Source organism: Lithobates pipiens, unplaced genomic scaffold (assembly GCF_037356315.1).
Source record: "Lithobates pipiens isolate NorthernLeopardFrog02 unplaced genomic scaffold, aLitPip1_a1.2 Scaffold_18, whole genome shotgun sequence".
Lineage (NCBI taxonomy): Eukaryota > Metazoa > Chordata > Amphibia > Anura > Ranidae > Lithobates > Lithobates pipiens.
The window spans coordinates 386521150-386541390 of record NW_027507758.1 but is presented as its reverse complement, the minus strand read 5'-3'; the positions used below and the strand labels follow the sequence as shown (position 1 = coordinate 386541390).

Below are 20241 nucleotides of genomic sequence, written 5' to 3'. Positions count from 1 at the left end.
AGATCTGGGTCTATAAGTCCCCAGACCTCTCCTCTATGCTGGAAAGCATGAGATCAAAAAATAAAAATCAATCTCAGGTTTTCCAAAAAAAATAAAAAAAAAGGCAGTGTTTACATCTGCCGGCACTAGAAGTGACATTGCTTCCATCCTCCAAGGGTCATAGAGATGGCTGGGGACCATCTGGCCCCCAGTCAGCTCTATGGGAAACTTCCACCCCTGACGGGTTCATTCTCTGGCTCGCTGGTTGCACGGGTAAAACCGGACAGCACTGGAGGAGCACTGGAGGGCCTGTAAAAGCAATCAAGCAGTGAAATGGCCGTTCTGATTGTTTTTGGGGGTTGATTTCCCCCCCCCCTCTCCTTGCTAAACAGAATGGGCCAAATACTAGAAGTGCGTCCCTAATGGCTGCTCCAAACTTGTTCAAACTTGCCCAACACAGATTACAATGCTGTTGACAGACTACATCATATATGTAATTTTTTATTTTTGCCCACAGTTTCACTTTGAAGCGTATATCAAAGCAACATTTAAAAAAATATCATGCCTTCCCTTAGTGAAAACACTTCCCATAGTACACAGAAACACTAGCTTCGAACACAGTTAACCCTTTGATCGCCCCTGATGTTAACCCCAACCCAGCCAGTGTCATTAGTACAGTGACTGCATATTTTTAGCACTGATCACTCTATTAGTGTCATTGGTCCCCAAAAAGTGTCAGAATGTCTGCTGCAACATTGCAGACCTGCTATAGGTCGCTGATCGCTGCCATTACTAGTAAAAGAAATTGAAATAAAATAAAAATATCCCATAGTTTGTAGACGCTATAACTTTTGCAGAAACCAATCAATATACATTTATTTGGATTTTTTTTACCAAAACTATGTAACAGAATACACATTGACCTAAATTGATGAAGAAATTTGAAATACCACCTGTTTGTGGGGAAAAAAGGACCTACATTTTATTTGTGTACAGTGTCGCACGACCACGCAATTGTCAGTTAAAGTAACGCAGTTCCATTTCACAAAAAATTACCTGGTCAGGAAGGGGGATAACACTTCTGGAGGTGAAGTGATTGAATTCAATTCTTTTGTTTCCAACCTGCCCCTATTAATCTGAATAAGCTTGAGGTTTGTAAACTTACTCCCACGTATTTACTTTCTTGAATTCTGTGACACTATGCCCTGTATTGCCTGCTTCCTGAACTACAGAGGTGCTGCCAGGGAGTTTCAGGAGGTGAAGTCAGTACAGAAATTACTGCTTGCAGGCAGCAAGGTACCATGGGACATGTAGTCCTCAGAAATTGAAAGCAAATAGCAGAGGAGAACCTGTAAAAGGAGGATCGGGGTGCTCTGTGCAAAACCATTACACAAAGCAGGCAAGAAGAGCATGTTTGTAATTTAATAAAAAAACAAATGGCATTTACAAGCTGTTTTTGTTATGTGTATTTAAAATGTAATTGTAAAGAGTATATTCAAGGCTAACTTCATACATACTTATTCATGCCTGTTTGAACTACACCTATAAAATATGATTGGCTTCATTATGCATTTTACATTATATAATTTCATTGCTATGTTTTCAATGGTAGGCTCTCAGGCATCCATATTTTCAAGTGGGTCAAGCTCTTGGAACACCTCAAAGAATTCAAGAGTTAACAAAACCACAGAAGGAGATCCTGGAGAAGCCAATTCCATTGCATATCAAACCTGTACCACCTGCTCAGCCTCCTCCAAAATTTAATACTAGACTCTCAACCCGAGGCCTCCAGCAAAGCCAGTCAAATGGACTTCCTGTTAAAATGAGTACATCCACAACAGATTCTTTAGAGAGTTCCCAAGGAAGAGGCTCCATCATCCACCCACTGCTACCAGCAAGAAGCAACCAACCTTCATTTGTAAGTAAAAAGGATTTCTCAACAACTGGGCCAAATTAAAATGTTACCCATAGGATGCAGATTGTTTTTTTGTTTTTATTTATTTATTTCTTTATTTTTTAGACCATTGTTGCTTGTTTATATTGAACACATAATTGTTAGTAAACAGTAGTTACATAAATAGTAAAATATAAAGGATTCATAAGGTTGCATAACTTTGACTATAGACCTAATCTTCTGTATAATTAATTTCCTTGCCGTAATGAATATAGTTCATCTGTATGCTTGCCTCCGCTGACATCCGCCTGGCAGTTACTTGCTGTGCAATAACAATTTAAAAGTCCTATCCCCCTGTCTTCTTCTGCTCTACCCCAGTCACATCTACAAACTACATACACAGGCTTCGAATGCTGCATCAGGCAAAGATTGACATGTGAAATGTAAATCTGGACTTCTGCAGTGTGGCGGTACTTCGATATACATATTTGTAAAGCCCATACAATGCGTTTTATTTGAGTGAAGGTGTGGGAGGTGTGCAAAGTAGACATATTTTCTACTTCAAAGAAGAACACCCACAGAGCACAACAATCTAGTGACCCAGATTTTAGGCACAGTGGCAAGAATAGAGAGCAACTGAGCATGTGCAGATTTGTGTCTGCTTTTTGCTTTTAAAGTGATTGTAAAGTCTCGTTTTAAAAACAAATGAACAAACATGTTACAGTGCCTTGCGAAAGTATTCGGCCCCCTTGAACTTTTCAAACTTTTGCCACATTTCAGGCTTCAAACATAAAGATATGTAAGTGGAACGAAATCTATTGGATTTTTGAAACTTTTTTTAACTAATAAAAAAATGAAAAGTGGGGCGTGCAAAATTATTCGGCCCCCTTGCGTTAATACTTTGTAGAGCCACCTTTTGCTGCGATTACAGCTGCAAGTCGCTTGGGGTATGTCTCTATCAGTTTTGCACATCGAGAGACTGAAATTCTTGCCCATTCTTCCTTACAAAACAGCTTGAGCTCAGTGAGGTTGGATTGAGAGCGTTTGTGAACAGCAGTTTTCAGCTTTTCCACAGATTCTCGATTGGCCAAGTCAAAGTCCAGACCTGAATCCATTCTAACACCTGGATACGTTTATTTGTGAACCATTCCTTTGTAGATTTTGCTGTATGTTTGGGATCATTGTCTTGTTGGAAGATAAATCTCCGTCCCAGTTTCAGGTCTTTTGCAGACTCCAACAGGTTTTCATCCAGAATGGTCCTGTATTTGGCTGCATCCATCTTCCCCTCAATTTTAACCATCTTCCCTGTCCCTGCTGAAGAAAAGCAGGCCCAAACCATGATGCTGCCACCACCATGTTTGACAGTGGGGATGGTGTGTTGAGGGTGATGAGCTGTGTTGCTTTTACGCCAAACATATCGTTTTGCATTGTGGGCAAAAAGTTTGATTTTGGTTTCATCTGACCAGAGCACCTTCTTCCACATGTTTGGTGTGTCTCCCAGGTGGCTTGTGGCAAACTTTAGACAAGACTTTTTATGGATATCTTTGAGAAATGGCTTTCTTCTTGCCACTCTTCCATAAAGGCCAGATTTGTGCAGTGTACGACTGATTGTTGTCCTATGGACAGACTCTCCCACCTCAGCTGTAGTTCTCTGCAGTTCATCCAGAGTGATCATGGGCCTCTTGGCTGCATCTCTGATCAGTCTTCTCCTTGTCTGAGCTGAAAGTTTAGAGGGACGGCCAGGTCTTGGTAGATTTGCAGTGGTCTGATACTCCTTGCATTTCAAAATGATCGCTTGCACAGTGCTCCTTGGGATGTTTAAAGCTTGGGAAATCTGTTTGTATCCAAATCCGGCTTTAAACTTCTCCACAACAGTATTACGGACCTGCCTGGTGTGTCCTTGGTCTTCTTGATGCTCTCTGCGCTTTCAACAGAACCCTGAGACTATCACAGAGCAGGTGCATTTATACAGGGACTTTATTACACACAGGCGGATTCTGTTTATCACCATCAGTCATTTAGGACAACATTGGATCATTCAGAGATCCTCGCTGAACTTCTGGAGTGAGTTTGCTGCACTGAAAGTAAAGGGGCCAAATAATTTTGCACGCACCACTTTTCAGTTTTTTATTTGCTAAAAAAGTTTAAAATATCCAATAGATTTCGTTCCACTTCACAATTGTGTCCCACTTGTTGGTGATTCTTCACAAAAAATTTAAATGTTATATCTTTATGTTTGAAGCCTGAAATGTGGCAAAAGGTTGAAAAGTTCAAGGAGGCACTGTATACTGGCCTCCTCTGTGCAGTTGGTTTTGCACAGGGCAGCATGGACCCTCCTCTTTTCGGGTCCCTCTTTGCTGCTCCTGGTCCCTCCCTCCTGTCGAGTGCCCCCCACAGCAATCAGCTTGCTATCGGGGCACCTGAGCTGAGTCACAGCTATCTGTGTCCATTCAGACACGGATTAACTGACTTTGGCAGCTAATGTAGACACTCACTCAGGATGGAGTGGTGTCTTTATTCAACCTTACTAACTATGTAAAGAATGCATTAAGATAAACCTTTTGCCTTTACAACTCCTTTAACCACTTTCAGACCGGACCATTTTGCTGGTAAATGACCAGAGGTCTTTTTACAATTTGGCACTGCGCTGCTTTAACTGGTAATTGAGCGGTCATGCAATGTTGTACCCAAACGAAATTTGCGTCCTTTTCTTCCCACAAATAGAGCTTTCTTTTAAAGGTATTTGACTGACTCTGCGATTTTTATTTTTTGCGATATAAACGTAAAAAGACCGCAAATTTTGAAAAAAAAATGATATTTTCTACTTTTTGTTATTAGAAAAATCCAATAAACTAAATTTTAGTCATACATTTAGGCCAAAATGTATTCAGCCACATGTCTTTGGTAAAAAAAAAGTCAATAATTGTATATTTATTGGTTTGCGCAAAAGTTGTCACATCTACAAACTAAGGTACATTTTCTGGAATTTACGCAGCTTTTAGTTTATGACTGCCTATCTCATTTCTTGAGGTGCTAAAATGGCAGGGCAGTACAAAACCCCCCCAAATGACCCCATTTTGGAAAGTAGACACCCTAAGGAAATTGATAAGAGGCATGTTGAGCCCATTGAATATTTTATTTTTTTGCCGCAAGCGATTGAATAATGACAAAAAATAATTTTTTATTTTTTTTTTACACAAAGTTGTCACTAAATGATATATTGCTCACACATGCCATGGTTATATGTGGAATTGTACCCCAAAATACATTCTGCTGCTTCTCCTGAGTACGGGGATACCACATGTGGTCGACTTTTTGGAAGCCTAGCCGCGTACGGGGCCCCGAAAGCCAAGCACCACCTTCAGGATTTCTAAGGGCATACATATGTCATTTTACTCCTCACTACCTATCACAGTTTTGAAGGCCATAAAATGCCAAGATGGCACAAAACCCCCACAAATGACCCCATTTTCGAAAGTAGACACCCCAAGCTATTTGCTGAGAGGCATGTTGAGTCCATGGAATATTTTATATTTTGCCACAAGTTGCGGGAAAATTACAAACTTTATAAATTTTTCACAAAGTTGTCACTAAATGATATATTGCTCACACATGCTATGGGCATATGTGAAATTACACCCCAAAATAAATTCTGCTGCTTCTCCTGAGTACGGGGATACCACATATGTGGGACTTTTTGGGAGCCTAGCTGCGTACGGGGCCCTGAAAGCCAAGAACCGCCTTCAGGCTTTCTAAGGGCGTAAATTTTTAATTTCACGCCTCACTACCTATTACAGTTTTGAAGGCCATAAAATGCCAAGATGGCACAAAACCTCCCCAAATGACCCCATTTTAGAAAGTAGACACCCCAAGCTATTTGCTGAGAGGCATGTTGAGTCCATGGAATATTTTATATTTTGCCGCAAGTTGCGGGAAAATTACAAACTTTTTTTTTTTTTTTTTTTTTTTTTTTCACAAAGTTGTCACTAAATGATATATTGCTCACACATGCCAGGGGCATATGTGAAATGATACCCCAAAATAAATTCTGCTGCTTCTCCTGAGTACGGGGATACCACATGTGTGGGACTTTTTGGGAGCCTAGTCGCGTACGGGGCCCCGAAAACCAAGAACCGCCTTCAGGATTTCTAAGGGTGTAAATTTTTGATTTTACACCTCACTACCTATCACAGTTTTGAAGGCCATAAAATGCCAAAATAGCACAAAACCCCCCAAAATGACCCCATTTTGGAAAGTAGACACCCCAAGCTATTTGCCGAGAGGCATGGTGAGTATTTTGCAGCTCTCATTTGTTTTTGAAAATGAAGAAAAAAAAAATTATGTATATTTTTTTTCTTTTTTTCAATTTTCAAAACTTTGTGACAAAAATGAAGGTCTGCAAAATACTAACCATACCTCTCGGCAAATAGCTTGGGGTGTCTCCTTTCCAAAATGGGGTCACTTGGGGGGATTTTGTGCTATCTGGGCATTCCATGGCCTCCGAAACTGTGATAGGCAGTGAGGAATGAAATCTAAAATTTACACCCTTAGAAATCCTGAAGGTGGTGCTTGGATTTTGGGGTACCGTACGCGGTTAGGCTCCCAAAAGGTCTCACACTTGTGGTATCCCCGTACTCAGGAGAAGCAACAGAATGTATTTTGGGGTGTAATTTTACATATAACCATGGCATGTTTGAGCAATATATCATTTAATGACAACTTTGTGCAAAAAAAAAAAAAAATAATAATGTATTTTTTCCACAACTTTTGTCAAAATATAAAATATTCCATGGAATCGACATGCCTCTCAGCAAATAGCTTGGGGTGTCTACTTTCTAAAATGGGGTCATTTGGGGAGGTTTTGAACTGTCCTGGCATTTTATGCACAACATTTAGAAGCTTATGTCACACATCACCCACTCTTCTAACCACTTGAAGAAAAAGCCCTTTCTGACACTTTTTGTTTACATGAAAAAATATTTTTTTTTGCAAGAAAATTACTTTGAACCCCCAAACATGAAGTGTTTTTTTAAAGCAAAAGCCCTACCGATTAAAATGGTGGGTGTTTCATTTTTTTTTTTCACACGGTATTTGCGCAGCGATTTTTCAAACGCATTTTTTGGGGAAAAAACACACTTTTTTTTATTTTAATGCACTAAAAATCACTATATTGCCCAAATGTTTGATGAAATAAAAAATATGATCTTAGGCCGAGTACATGGATACCAAACATGACATGCTTTAAAATTGCGCAGAAACGTGCAGCGGCGACAAACTACGTACATTTTTAAAAGCCTTTAAATGCCATTACAGGTGACCACTTTAGATTTACGGAGGAGGTCTACTGCTAAAATTAGTACCCTCGATCTGACCTTCGTGGTGATACCTCACATGCATGGTGCAATTGCTGTTTACATATGCCACCAGACCAACGCTTGCGTTCCACGTTGCGCCTTAGCAGGGGGGTACAGGGGTGTTTTTTTTTTATTTATTTTTTTTTTTATTATTTATTTTGCTTTTTTATTTTATTTTTAAACTGTTCCTTTCATTTATATATATTTTTTTATGATTTTTATTGTTATCTCAGGGAATGTAAATATCCCCTATGATTGCAATAGATAGTGACAGGTACTCTTTTTTAAAAAAAATTAGGGTCTATCAGACCCTAGATCTCTCCTCTGTCCTCAAAGCATCTGACCACACCAAGATCGGTGTGATAAAATGCTTTCCCAATTTCCCAATGGCGCTGTTTACATCCCGCAAAATCTAAGTCATGAAATGCTCGTAGCTTCCGGTGTCTTAGGCCATAGAGATGATTGGAGCCATTCTGGTCTCTGATCAGCTCTATGGTCAGCTGGCGGAACCACCGGCTGCATTCTCAGGTTCCCTGTTGGGACAGGAGAGCCTGAGAAAACCATGGAAGATGGTGCGGGGGGGGGGGGACATTCCCTCCCACTGCTTGTAAAAGTAGTCTAGAGGCTAATTAGCCGCTAGGATTGCTTTTACATAAAAGCCGACCGCTGGCTGAAAAGAATGATACCAAGATGATACCTAAACCTGCAGGCATCATTCTGGTATAAGCACTCAAAGTCCCGCAACATACCAGTATGTTGCTGGAACTGGTTGGGCATATATTGTAATTTTTTTTTCATGCAGCCTGTGGGCTGAACGAAAAAAAAATATTGATCGGTGGGTATGCCCACCATTAGATACCACCCTTCATCCACCCACTTTCTAATGGTGGGCATACATGCACCATTTATATATGCCGAAGCATGGGGGCATCCTCCCGCAAAAGGTAGGAGCAGATCGCTCCTCCACCCCTTATGCCCCCATGCTTCGGCATATATGCTCTTTTTTTAACTGTGGTGGTGAAATCACCTCCGACAGCGCTGGAGTCGTGGCTTTACGTATCGTGGGAGCAAACGCTGTTGCTGTCAAGATAAATAAATCCACGCTACAGCTGAATGGCGTACCTGAAAACAAAAAATGGTTAACAATAAAACATTGCAGAATAGAATACAGTACAAAGGAGCAGAACAATAGAGAGAGAATAGAGAGAGAGAGAACAATAAAACGACAACTATTTTTGTTTTTTTTATTTTATATTTTTTTTGGTTTTTTGTTTTTTTTACTTTTTTTTTTTTTTTTTTAAAACACTTTTTTTTTTTTTTTTAAAACACTTTTTTATGTAACTTTAACACTTCTGTTGTAACGGTTCCAGCGGTTTGGGTCTCTCAAAATGCGATGGCATCTTGGGAGACCCTGTGAACGTGTGCCTAGCCTGTGCAATGCTGTACCCTACGCTAATACTCAACTAGTTCATGGTAGCGTTCAAAACATTCACCAATGCAAAGACCAGGATTGTCAGGACAGCGTGGACAATAAGAACGGGTGTCACGCCTATATCCGCGCTTTCTGCAGACACGACATTTTCTTTGGGGGGCTCGTTGGGTAGGGGTACTCGGGAGGGCATAAAGATAATGCCTCTCATGCAGCCGGCTTACTACATCTGGTAGGGGAAGGTGAGGTGGAGCACCGTCTGGATACAGAAGGGCTCTGACGATATCCTCCTGGAATTTAAGGAAGGATCCAGTCCGTCCTGAAGCTTTGTGTAGTACATAAGCATTCAGTATAGCCAATTGGAATAAATAAACAGACACTTTTTTGTACCAGCGTCTGGCCTTACGGGCAACTAGATACGGCGCCAACAACTGGTCATTGAGGTCCACCCCTCCCATGTTAAGGTTATATTTGTGGACACAGAGGGGTTTCTCCACAATACCAGTCGCCGTAGGAATTTGGACCGTCGTGTCTGCATGAAGGGAGGTAAGAACGAAAACATTCTTATTATCCCTCCACTTCATAGCGAGCAAATTATTACTGCGCAAGCAGGCTCTCTCCCCCAGCCTAAGACGGGACTCTACAAGCCGCTGGGGAAAGCCCCGGCGATTAGGTCGCACGGTGCCACATGCTCCAATCTGCTGATCAAACAAGTGACTAAACAGTGGCACGCTTGTGTAATAATTGTCCACGTACAAGTGGTACCCCTTTCCGAATAAGGGTGACACCATGTCCCACACTATCTTGCCAGCGCTTCCTATGTAGTCAGGGCAGTTCTCCGGCTCTACGTGACTATCTTTACCCTCATAAACCATGAAACTACGTGTATAGCCTGTGGCCCTGTCGCAGAGCTTATACATCTTGACCCCATATCTGGAACGCTTGTTGGGGACGTATTGTTTGAATGACAAGCGACCAGAAAACGTAATCAGGGACTTATCAACGCAGACAACTTGATCGGGAGTAAACAAGTCTGCAAAACGTTGGTTGAAGTGGTTTATGAGGGGCCGAATTTTGTAGAGCCGATCGTATTCAGGGTCTCCACGAGGACGACAGAGTTCATTGTCGCTGAAGTGCATGAACCGCAAAATCATCTCGTATCGTGCCCTGGACATGGAAGCAGAGAACACGCGCATATGGTGAATTGGGTCAGTGGACCAATATGACCGCAACTCACTCTTTTTGGTTATGCCCATGTTGAGGGAGAGGCCCAGAAAGATTTTAAATTCGGAAACCGTAACTGGTTTCCATTGTTTGGCAAGGGCCGACTGGGGAATAGTGGCGATGTGTTGACCAGCGTACAAATTGGTTTGGTCCACAATAGATCTATAGAGATCTTCGGTGAAAAACAGTGAGTAAAAGTCAAGTGTCTTAAAATCAACTGTTTCCACGTTAATGCCAGGTTGGCCAGTGAATGGGGGAAGTACGGGTTCTGCAGAAGATGTGGGCACCCAAATAGGATTGGCGAATTCTGCAGGAAGGGCACTATGGGTACGACGGGCCTGTCTTTGTCTTCTTCTTGGTGGCAGCGGGACACTAATTGTGCTTGCCACCTCGCCAGCTTGAACTGCACTTATGGGACTCGCCACGTCACCACGTGTTACTGCAGTGCTGGATGTAGGTCCAGGGTGTACTAGGCCGCTGGTGCTTGCCAGTTCACCAGAAGGATGAGCGGCTCAAGTACGTCTCTGCTCCATACGAGTGACCTGCGGTTCCTGCACCTCAACAACAGAATACATACGGGATTGGGCACACCTGTTCTTAGCAGCGGCCTCATCTCCGTCGTCAGAGCTATCTGTCATGGAGCCGCTGTCCTCTACAGGATCGTATTCTGAGCCTGAATCTGACAGATGAGTGACGTCCTCTTCACTATCTGTCATGCTCAGAAACGTGTAGGCCTCTTCACTAGTGTACCTTCGCTTTGCCATTTTGGGCTCTAAATTTAGGGGTACACTAGTGAGACTCACAGGTAAAAAAGCACCTAGCCTGTCAGCGACTGTTTCAAAACGCTACAAAAAAAACTGTTAGCGATCGCAGGGATCAAGCCTGACTCTGCGAACGCTGCAGTTATGTGTGTTGTGTTTTGTAAGTGACAGTGATCGATCGATACTGCACTTGGGTGGGCTGGGCTGGGCTTGGCGGAGGGGCTAAACGCAGGTGCTAGCGGGTATCTGGGCTGATCCCGCTAACAATGCGTTTTGGGAAACCTAAAATGCAGGCAACGCTAATATAGATCTGATCAGATACTATATTACTAAGGGAGGTGTATGCTTTGCGCGTGGGTGTTAGCGGTACTGGCACTAACCTGACGCTGGGGCGACGCAGGCCTTATCTGACCCTCAAACTTATATCACCCGCCGGGTGATCAGGGGGTTAAACCTTTATTAGGTAATAAATGGCGGGTGCCCTGAAACAAAAAAAAAATAACTAACCAACCAGCGTCACCTGTAACAGTTATATGGTGATCACTGGTGAAAGGGTTAACTGGGGGGCAATCAGGGGGCTATGCGGTAGTATATGGGGGTCCCTGACGCTATAAAAAGCTGCGGCGAACCTAAATACTTACCTGCCTAACTAGCGTCACCTGTGACACTAATACAGCGATCAGAAAAAAATCGCTTATTAGTGACACTGGCGACGGGGGGTGATCACGGGGTTAAACCTTTATTGGGGGGGTTAGGGGGGCACCCTAGAGCTAAAGGGGGCTAACCCTAACTGCCCTAACAGTTATTACAGTCACAAATGACACCAATGCAAAAAAAAAATAAAAAATGCACTTGGTGTCACTGTGACTGGGGGGGCAGGGGTGATTGGGGGGGTGATTGGGGGGTGATCGGGGGGGTGAAAAGTGTGCCTGGCGTGTTCTACTGTTAGTGTAGTGTTAGGTGCAACTCACCGATCCTCTCTCCTCGGTGCCGGAACGAAAAAGACCGACACGAGGAGAGATTACATCACTTCCTCTGCCTGTGTTTACAATACAGGAGAGGAAGTGATGATGTCACGGAGAATTTTCATTCGTCGGGAGCGATCGCGAGGGGGTGGCCATGAATGAATGGCCGTCCCCTCATCCCTGATCTCTCCCGAACGAATGCCGATCGCCGCAGGCACCGGGGGGGGGGGGCCCGATCGGGCCCCCCACCCGCGGGCAGGCAGGGACTTATATATACGCCCATATGCCTGCCCGTGCCATTCTGCCGACGTATATCGTCGTGCGGCGGTCGGCAAGTAGTTAAGTTTACTTTCACCTTAACCACTTGGTGTCCAGAGTAATGTTTTTAAACTTTTCATACACTTTAAATCAGCATTTCTTATTGTAAATTACGGGACACAGAGCCATAGTAGTTACTATGTGGGTTAAATACCACCTTCATTTGATGGACACTGGCACGCCGTAAGACAAAATTTGCACTCCCTATATAACCCCTCCCACTACTGGGAGTACCTCCATTTTTTTTTAATTTAACCGTTTGGCTATTGAGACCCGCATTCTAAAATACTGTGGGTTATCTCCTTCAGTAGTGTCTACTTTGATTAATGCTAGGAAGCCGGCCTCTAGAGTCATATACTATAGAGTCTGGAAGGCATATGTCTCCTTGTCACGTACCTTACAGCAGAGTCCGAAATGCTGAGGGTGGCCTCTTGCACGGTTCCGGTCCCAACACCCCTGGTAGTGGGGACAGGGAGTGGTGGGTCAACGAAAAGGGTGCAGGTGCCTACAGGCTGATAGCTGAAGCTTGGAGATACAGGATTCTCTCGGAGGAAGGCGTGAAGACTGATCACCAGAACTGTTCAGCGGGAGCTAGGCAGGTAAGTATGGATTCAAGAACTGCAACATCAGGAACAGGCAAAGGTTGGCAACAAGGTACATAAACAGAGGACAAGTTTGTAGTCAATGACAGGCAGAGGTTGGCAATGGGCTGGCAGTGAGGTACAGAATCGGGAAGCGGAGCCATAGTAGAGAATCCAAGCCGAGGTCTGTATAATCAGTAGCGGTAGATACAGGCAGGGGGGATCCAGGAGACTGGTCAAGGAAGCCGGATTTGGCAGGAGCAAGGTAACAGGTCAAACAGTAATCAGGAACAAGCTGAAGACAATCCAGCACTGGTATGAGGCAGAGACTCTGTTTATATAGGGCGGACACCCCAGGATTGGCAGACACGAATATGTGTGTGCACGCACACACGTTCACAGGGGTGCGTGAGTACGCGCACATGTTCGTTTGGGTGCTCGAGTGCATGCGTTCGTTCAGGAGCTCGTTCGCCTCGGTCGGGGACACCGCGCATGCCCATTGGCATTAGCGGAATGGGAATTGGTCACTGCGGCACAGAGACGGGCATTAGCACTGTGAGTTCTCTGATGTCATAGGTAGGATCCTTGAATTTCTGCAGATGGAACTGGAAATGAAGCTGGCCTTGAGTACTATCAAGGGCCAGGTCTCGGCCTTGTCAGTATTGTAACTTTATTCAGGGGGTAACGCGGATTAATCCTCCCATCAGGAAACCAGGAACCCTTGGGATTTGCATTTAGTCTTATCGGCTTTAGAGAAACAGCCTTTTGAGCCTATATGGGGTATTCCCCTAGTTCTTTTGACGAGAAAGATAATCTTGTTGGTGGCCATATCCTCTACAAGAAAGAGCCGCCAATTCCGATACCCTTCTGGCAAAGAGCCATGTCTGGTTATTCATAAAGATAAGGTGGTATTGCAGCCTTGTGCTGAATTACTACCAAAGGTAGTGACAGGTTTTCATTTAAACCAGGATATTGTTCTACCTTTTTTTTTTTTTTCCCAGAACCTCAAATTCTAGGGAAGAGAAGTCGCTACATTCCCTTGATATAGTGAGAGCGGTCAAGGTCTATTTAAAGGAGACCACTCAGATTCGCAAAATAGATGCTTTGTTTGTATTGCCAGGAGGTCCTAAAAATAGGATAGGCAGCATCAAAATCTACTATTTCCAAATGGATTTGTCATATGATTGTTCAAGCTTATGGTCTAATAATGTTAAAGCGCACTCCACCGGGGTGATTGGTGCTTCTTGGGCGGTGCATCACCAATCCTCCATCAGATCTTCAAGGCCGCAACTTGGTCTTCAGTCCATATATTTACCAGATTCTATCAAATCGATGTAAAAGGTCATGAGGATATTGCCTTTGGGCGCAGTGTACTGCAGGCTGCACTATGAGTCCTCTAGTCTCTTAATGCCCTACTTTTTTGTTGTGTCTCCCTCCCTTCAGTTGCCATTGCTATGGGATATCCCACATAGGAACTACTATGGCTCTGTGTACCGCGATGTACGATAAGAAAAAATGGGCTTACCTGTAAAATCCCTTTCTTTGAAGTACATCACGGGACACAGAGCCATAGTAGTTACTATGTGGGTTAATAGACCACCTTCAGGTGATGGACACTGGCATGCCCTAAGACAAAAAGTGCACTCCCTATATAACCCCTCCCACTACTGGGAGTACCTCAGTTTTGTAACCGACCAATACACGTGTATTCCAAAGAAGGGAGGGACCTCTGTGTCCCGTGTTGTACTTCAAGGAAAAGGATTTTACAGGTAAACTGTTATAAAAATCCTATAGGGGAGGACTTCCCCTTATCGGCCAGTGTCTATCCACCAGTAGGTGGCGTATAAACCATATAGTCATTATTATGGTTGCTCTCTGTGCAGTGATGTACTCCAAGAAAAGGTTTTTCATCATACTTACCTGTAAAATCCGTATTATATCTTTTCATGTGATAACACTAAAGAAATCACACTTTGCTACAATGTAAAGTAGTGAGTGTACAGCTTGTATAACAGTGTGAATATGCTGCCCCCTCAAAATAACTGAGCACACAGCTATTAATGTCTAAACCGCTGACAACAAAGGCGAGTACACCCATAAGTTCAAATTGGGCCCAATTGGCCATTTTCCCTCCCCTGTGTCATGTGACTCGTTAGTGTTACAAGGTTTCAGGTGTGAATGGGGAGCAGGTGTATTCAATTTGGTGTTATTGCTCTTTCTCTCATACTGATCGCTGGAAGTTCAACATGGCACCTCATGGAAAAGAACTCTGAGGATCTGAAAACTAGAGTTGTTGCTCCACATAAAGATGGCTTAGGCTATAAGAAGACCAAGACCCTGAAACTGAGCTGCAGTACGGTGGCCAAGACCACATAGAGCTTTAAAAGGACAGGTTCCATTCAAAACAGGCTTCGCCATGGTCGACCAAAGAAGTTGAGTGCATATGCTCAGCGTCATATCCAGAGGTTGTCTTTTGGAAATAGACATATGAGTGCTGACAGCATTGCTGCAGAGGTTGAAGGGGTGTGGGGGGTCAGGCCGTCAGTGCTCAGACCATACACCGCATACTGCATCAAATTGGTCTGCATGGCTGTCGTCCCAGAAGGAAGCTCTTCTAAAGATAATGCATAAGAAAGCCAACAAACAGTTTACTGCAGACAAGCAGACTAAGGACATGAATTACTGGAACCGTATCCTGTGGTCTGATGATACCAAGATAAATTTTTTTTGGTTCAAATGGTGTCAAGTGTGTGTGGCAACAACCAGGTGAGAAGTACAAAGACAAGTTTGTCTTCCCTACAGTCAAGCATGGTGGTGGGAGTGTCATGGTCTGGGGCTGCATATGTTTTATTATATCTTTTCATGTGACAACACTGAAATTTTTTTACTTTGCTACAATGTAAAGTAGTGAGTGTACAGCTTGTATAACAGTGTAAATTTGCTGTCCCCTTAAAATAACGCAACACACAGCCATTAATGTCTAAACCACTGGCAACAAAAGTGAGTAAACCCCTAAGTTAAAATGTCCTGTTCTGAGTGGAACCTGTACTGTTAAACCTCTGTATGGTCTTGGCCACCATGCTGCAGCTCAGTTTCAGGGTCTTGGCAATCTTCTTATAGCCTAGGCCATCTTTATGTAGAGCAACAATTCTTTTTTCAGATCCTCTGAGAGTTCTTTGCCGTGAGGTGCCATGTTGAACTTCCAGTGACCAGGATGAGAGAGTGAGAGTGATAACACCAAATTTAACACACCTGCTCCCCATGAACACCTGAGACCTTGTAACACTAACGAGTCACCTGCCACCAGGGAGGGAAAATGGCTAATTGGGCCATTTTTACTTAGGGGTGTACTCACTTTTGTTGCCAGTGGTTTAGACATTAATGGCTGTGTGTTGAGTTATTTTGAGGGGACAGCAAATTTACACTGTTATACAAGCTGTACACTCACTGCTTCACATTGTAGCAAAGTGTCTTTTCCCATGTGCAGTGTATTGCGGCCACTGTGATTCCAGTGATGTCATTGTTGCATTAGATCACTACCACTAGACTCTGGAGTTACCCCTTTTCTGTACCATATTGTAGCCTTGTGATCCTGCTAATTGTCCCTGGATGCTCTATACTGCTGCCCACCATCTCCCTGAACCTGATCCGAGCTGTGTGCCCTTTCTGTCCAGACCTTCGTCACAGTTCTCTTAGGACTCAACTTTAACACATATTAAAGCCCCTACCGCTTCAGCATGCTTTTTTGATGCTTTCATAAAGCTTGGCAAATGCCCTATGTGTGTTGATTTGAGTTTTAAAGGGGCCCAGTAGAACCCCAGTTACTGTTGGTGACATTTTTTCAGTTTGCTTGTTGGTTTTCCAGTGCATACCTCCAAAACAAAGCAAAGCTAAAGATGAATAAAAGCCCCTCAAACGCTTCAGGTGCTGTAGGTGAGTGTTGTCATAGACTTCTATGGAGGCTTTGGAGGTGCTTTGAAACACCAAGAAGGTGACATGGGTATCCTTTCTGAAGCAAACACAGCAGTGTAAACAAGAGTACTGTAAAGTAACCATTTTATTTAGTGACAGGTGCTTTGATTGGCACTCGGTGTGCTCTAAAAATGCATGTCCAATGCCATATTTTGAAACGTGTAAATGAGCCCTTAAGGTACAATGGGGCATTCTCATGGAAGCCTTTGCAAGCTGTCACATATATAATATAATATATTATGTGTGTGTGTGTATATATATATATATATATATATATATATATATATATATATATATATATATATATATATATATATATATATACACACATACACATACACATACACACACACACACACACACACACACACACACACACACACACACACACACACACACACACTGTGTATCTATCTAGATAGATAGATATGCGTGTATGTATATACAATCTATTGTCAAATTATTATTACGACGCCTGCCTTTACATGCACATGAACTTTAATGGCATCCCAGTCTTAGTCTGTAGGGTTCAGTTATGAATTGGCCCACTAGTGCACAAAGCAAGGCCCATAAAGACATAGATGAGTGAGTTTGGGGTGGAGGAACTTGATTGGCCTGCACAGAGTCCTGATCTCAACCAATAGAACACCTTTGGGTTGAATTAGAGGGGAGACTGAGCCAAGCCCTTCTCGTCCAACATCAGTGCCTGACCTCACAAATGCGCTTCTGGAAGAATAGTGCGCGTAGAAAGGCAGGAGTCACAATACTTTTGGCAATATTGTGTGTGTGTGTATATATGTGTGTGTATATATATATATATATATATATATATATATATATATATATATATATATATATATATATATATATATATATATATATATATATATATATATATATATATAGTGTGTGTGTGTGTGTGTATATATATATATATATATATATATATATATATATATATATATATACACACACACACACTGATATTCTTTTCTAATTTTATGGGCTCTTTGCTTCTTTTTTTTTTTTTTTTAACAGTTTTAGGGTCAATATTTTCAATAGTTTGAAATGGATTCAAAATGAAATCTGAATGATGTGGTTCCAGCATTTCTGCGCCATACAGCATGTCTTCAGCATAACGTCTTCTCTGCATGGGTTTTTACAGAAGGCTATGCTCATTTGCATGTACTTTTAACAAAACCTAGCTGGCAAAGATGACGCATTAACAGTATTATAAACATGTTGAGGCTGTAAGGTCTGATAACAGCAAGAAAATGTATAGAAACCAAATGTCTTATGGATCTACAGTATATCTAAATTAGTCCCTGTTTAGGAGTTGTAGCTGAAAATCTCCAAATAATAAAATGCCATTTTTTATTTTCAGAAAGTCACCACCAACACAGAGATAAATAATACAGATTTTAATGCAAAGAATAGGAGGCGATGGGGACATATTACAAAAACACTTAAAGTGTCTGATGAGTTGGATGACTTGGAAGATCTCGATGTGCATTCTTCAGTCACTAAAACTGAATTAAAGAATGAAAAACGCAGACCAAGTGAGGATGATCTTTGTAGGTAAATCAAAGTCGTCTTATTGTTGAAAAATTGCCACAGGAGGACAGCTCTTTATCCTGAGAGGAATCCATGTACCCATATTTTTTTTTTATATATATATATATATATATTTCTGAAAGGTGGAATTTAAAATGTACACCTTTTAAAAGAGAAAGTATAGTTACGTTTAGTTATTATTAAAGTCTTTGCCTTTTTTAGGTTGCATGCAAAATGATGCTTTGTGGTTTTCCCACACTGCGTGTGCAGTGCAGTGTACCCATAGGTTCTGTGTGAATTACCTGCACCTTGCCATAGATTTCTATTACATGGGACAGTTGTGGTGCAACCTTAAAGTATCCATGTGCTGAAACTATGGTCAATAAAGTGCTTGCATATTATTATCAAGCAGTAAATGAGCTTTAAGGAGTGCCATCCCTAACCTCTGTGATATTTAAGAATAAGTTACAAAAAGCTACAAAGGCTAAAGTCCGCTTTTAAGCTAGGTTTGCAAATAACTGCTGTGGTTTAGTGCACTAAAGCATAGACATTTTCTCACGTTTATGTGCACTGCCTTGGCAGCTTATTCAAAATAAATGGACTGGCATGCATCTCAGCAGCCCAGAAGTCAGATGTGCACCTTTTTTTTTTTTAACAATGCACCACACTGCAGCACATACTTTGTGTGCAGTGTACATAAGGCATCATTACAAGGCATCAGAGGAAGTATGAATAGTTAGCATGCAAAGTATCAGGTGCCAACAGCACTGAGGCAATATCAATTTACATGCAATCGATATTGAGTTGTCAGCACCTAAACTGACAGAATCAACAGGTAATTAGTATATAGTAGCAGGTGCAATAAAACATTAACATAACATGGAAGGAGGGTGTTAACCGTTTAGACATGCAAAGACGTTAATTACATTTTTGCCTAGAGATCACTTTAACACCGTTTAAAACCAGAGGGTTATATATATATATATATATATATATATATATATATATATATATATATATATATAATATATTATTTTTTTTTTTTTTTTTTTAAGGTTACAGTATGCTGTTGCTCTTCTTCTTTTTTTTTTTTTTTTTTTTTTTGGTTTAAAGCCTAATGGGAAAAAAAAATTATATATTTGCAAAGGATGTGTTTTTTTTTTTTTTTTTTTGTTTTTTGTTTTTTTTTATTTATTTATTTTTTTTGCTTTTATTCTAATTTGCATCGGCATGATTTATAAAATTTTAGCTGGGGGTAAAGGAATTTTTTACTTGTTTAGCTGCTAATTGTTTTAATATTTGCCAAATGCAGCTTTGAACGCATTTTGGACTTGAAGCGGGAAGACCGTGATATACCTAGACCTGTGCAATCCTCATTCTCTAGACAGGACACTACAGCATCCAGGAGATTGTCTGCAAAACAGCATTATTTGAAACACACCAGGTATTTGCCAGGTAAGTTTTGTATTCATTCGTTTTGATGTTTATTTTTTGTTTATGGAGACCAGTGCTATTTAACATACTTGGGTTTAGCAGAACATTAACCTTTTGTCTATGTTTCAAATTTATAAAATCCAAAATGAAAAAAAGATATTCAAAAGATAAAAAGAGATGTGGCAGGGCTTTGTGATTTCTGTATAAGTGATAATTTAGATGAGTTCCAGGACCTCATTGGGCAGACACGGTGTGCTTTTAACATTAGTTTGAGAAGCTTCTTTGGTCAATAACCATTTATTGCAGGTGCAGCTAACCTGTAGTTGACCAGTATCCTATCAGCACTTTTCACCCAGGCAGCAGTGGAGAACTGTATGGTGTATATATATTTAAGGACAGCCGCGCTGCTGGGACCAGCATGGAAGGCAAGACCTTGGAGCATGCGTAATAGCTCCTTCTTCATGACAGAGATTTTCCTTCCATGGGGGCTAGTATCTGTACCACTCCTCTGCTGCTAACCGGACCTCAGATCACCTTGGTGGTTTGGATGTCTCAGACTGCAGGAAGCATCCCACTGTCCAGTGCTGCCACCAAATATGATGGACTGCCTGGCACCCAGTCTGGGTACCTCCGCCAAGATACAGCTTCTTCCACTGTGGAACTAGGAAACAGGTTTTTTGATTGAAAATGTATACTTTATTTTGCAAGAAAATATACAAAAAACAAAATACTTTGAACAGGGTACATTCCACACTGTACTGCGACGCAGCGCATAA

The 20241-nt window shown here is 41.9% G+C and overlaps 1 protein-coding gene across 3 annotated transcripts in view; it reads left to right on the top strand.

The window, feature by feature from the left end:
- The window catches only part of CILK1 (ciliogenesis associated kinase 1), a 67325-nt gene that overhangs the window by 30597 nt on the left and 16487 nt on the right, over nt 1-20241 (top strand). For all 3 annotated transcript variants that reach the window (XM_077487798.1, XM_077487796.1, XM_077487797.1), the window contains exons 9-11: nt 1592-1897; nt 17862-18055; nt 19344-19486. In XM_077487798.1, coding sequence (XP_077343924.1) covers nt 1592-1897; nt 17862-18055; nt 19344-19486 — 643 coding nt within the window. The remainder of the gene's footprint in view (nt 1-1591; nt 1898-17861; nt 18056-19343; nt 19487-20241) is intronic.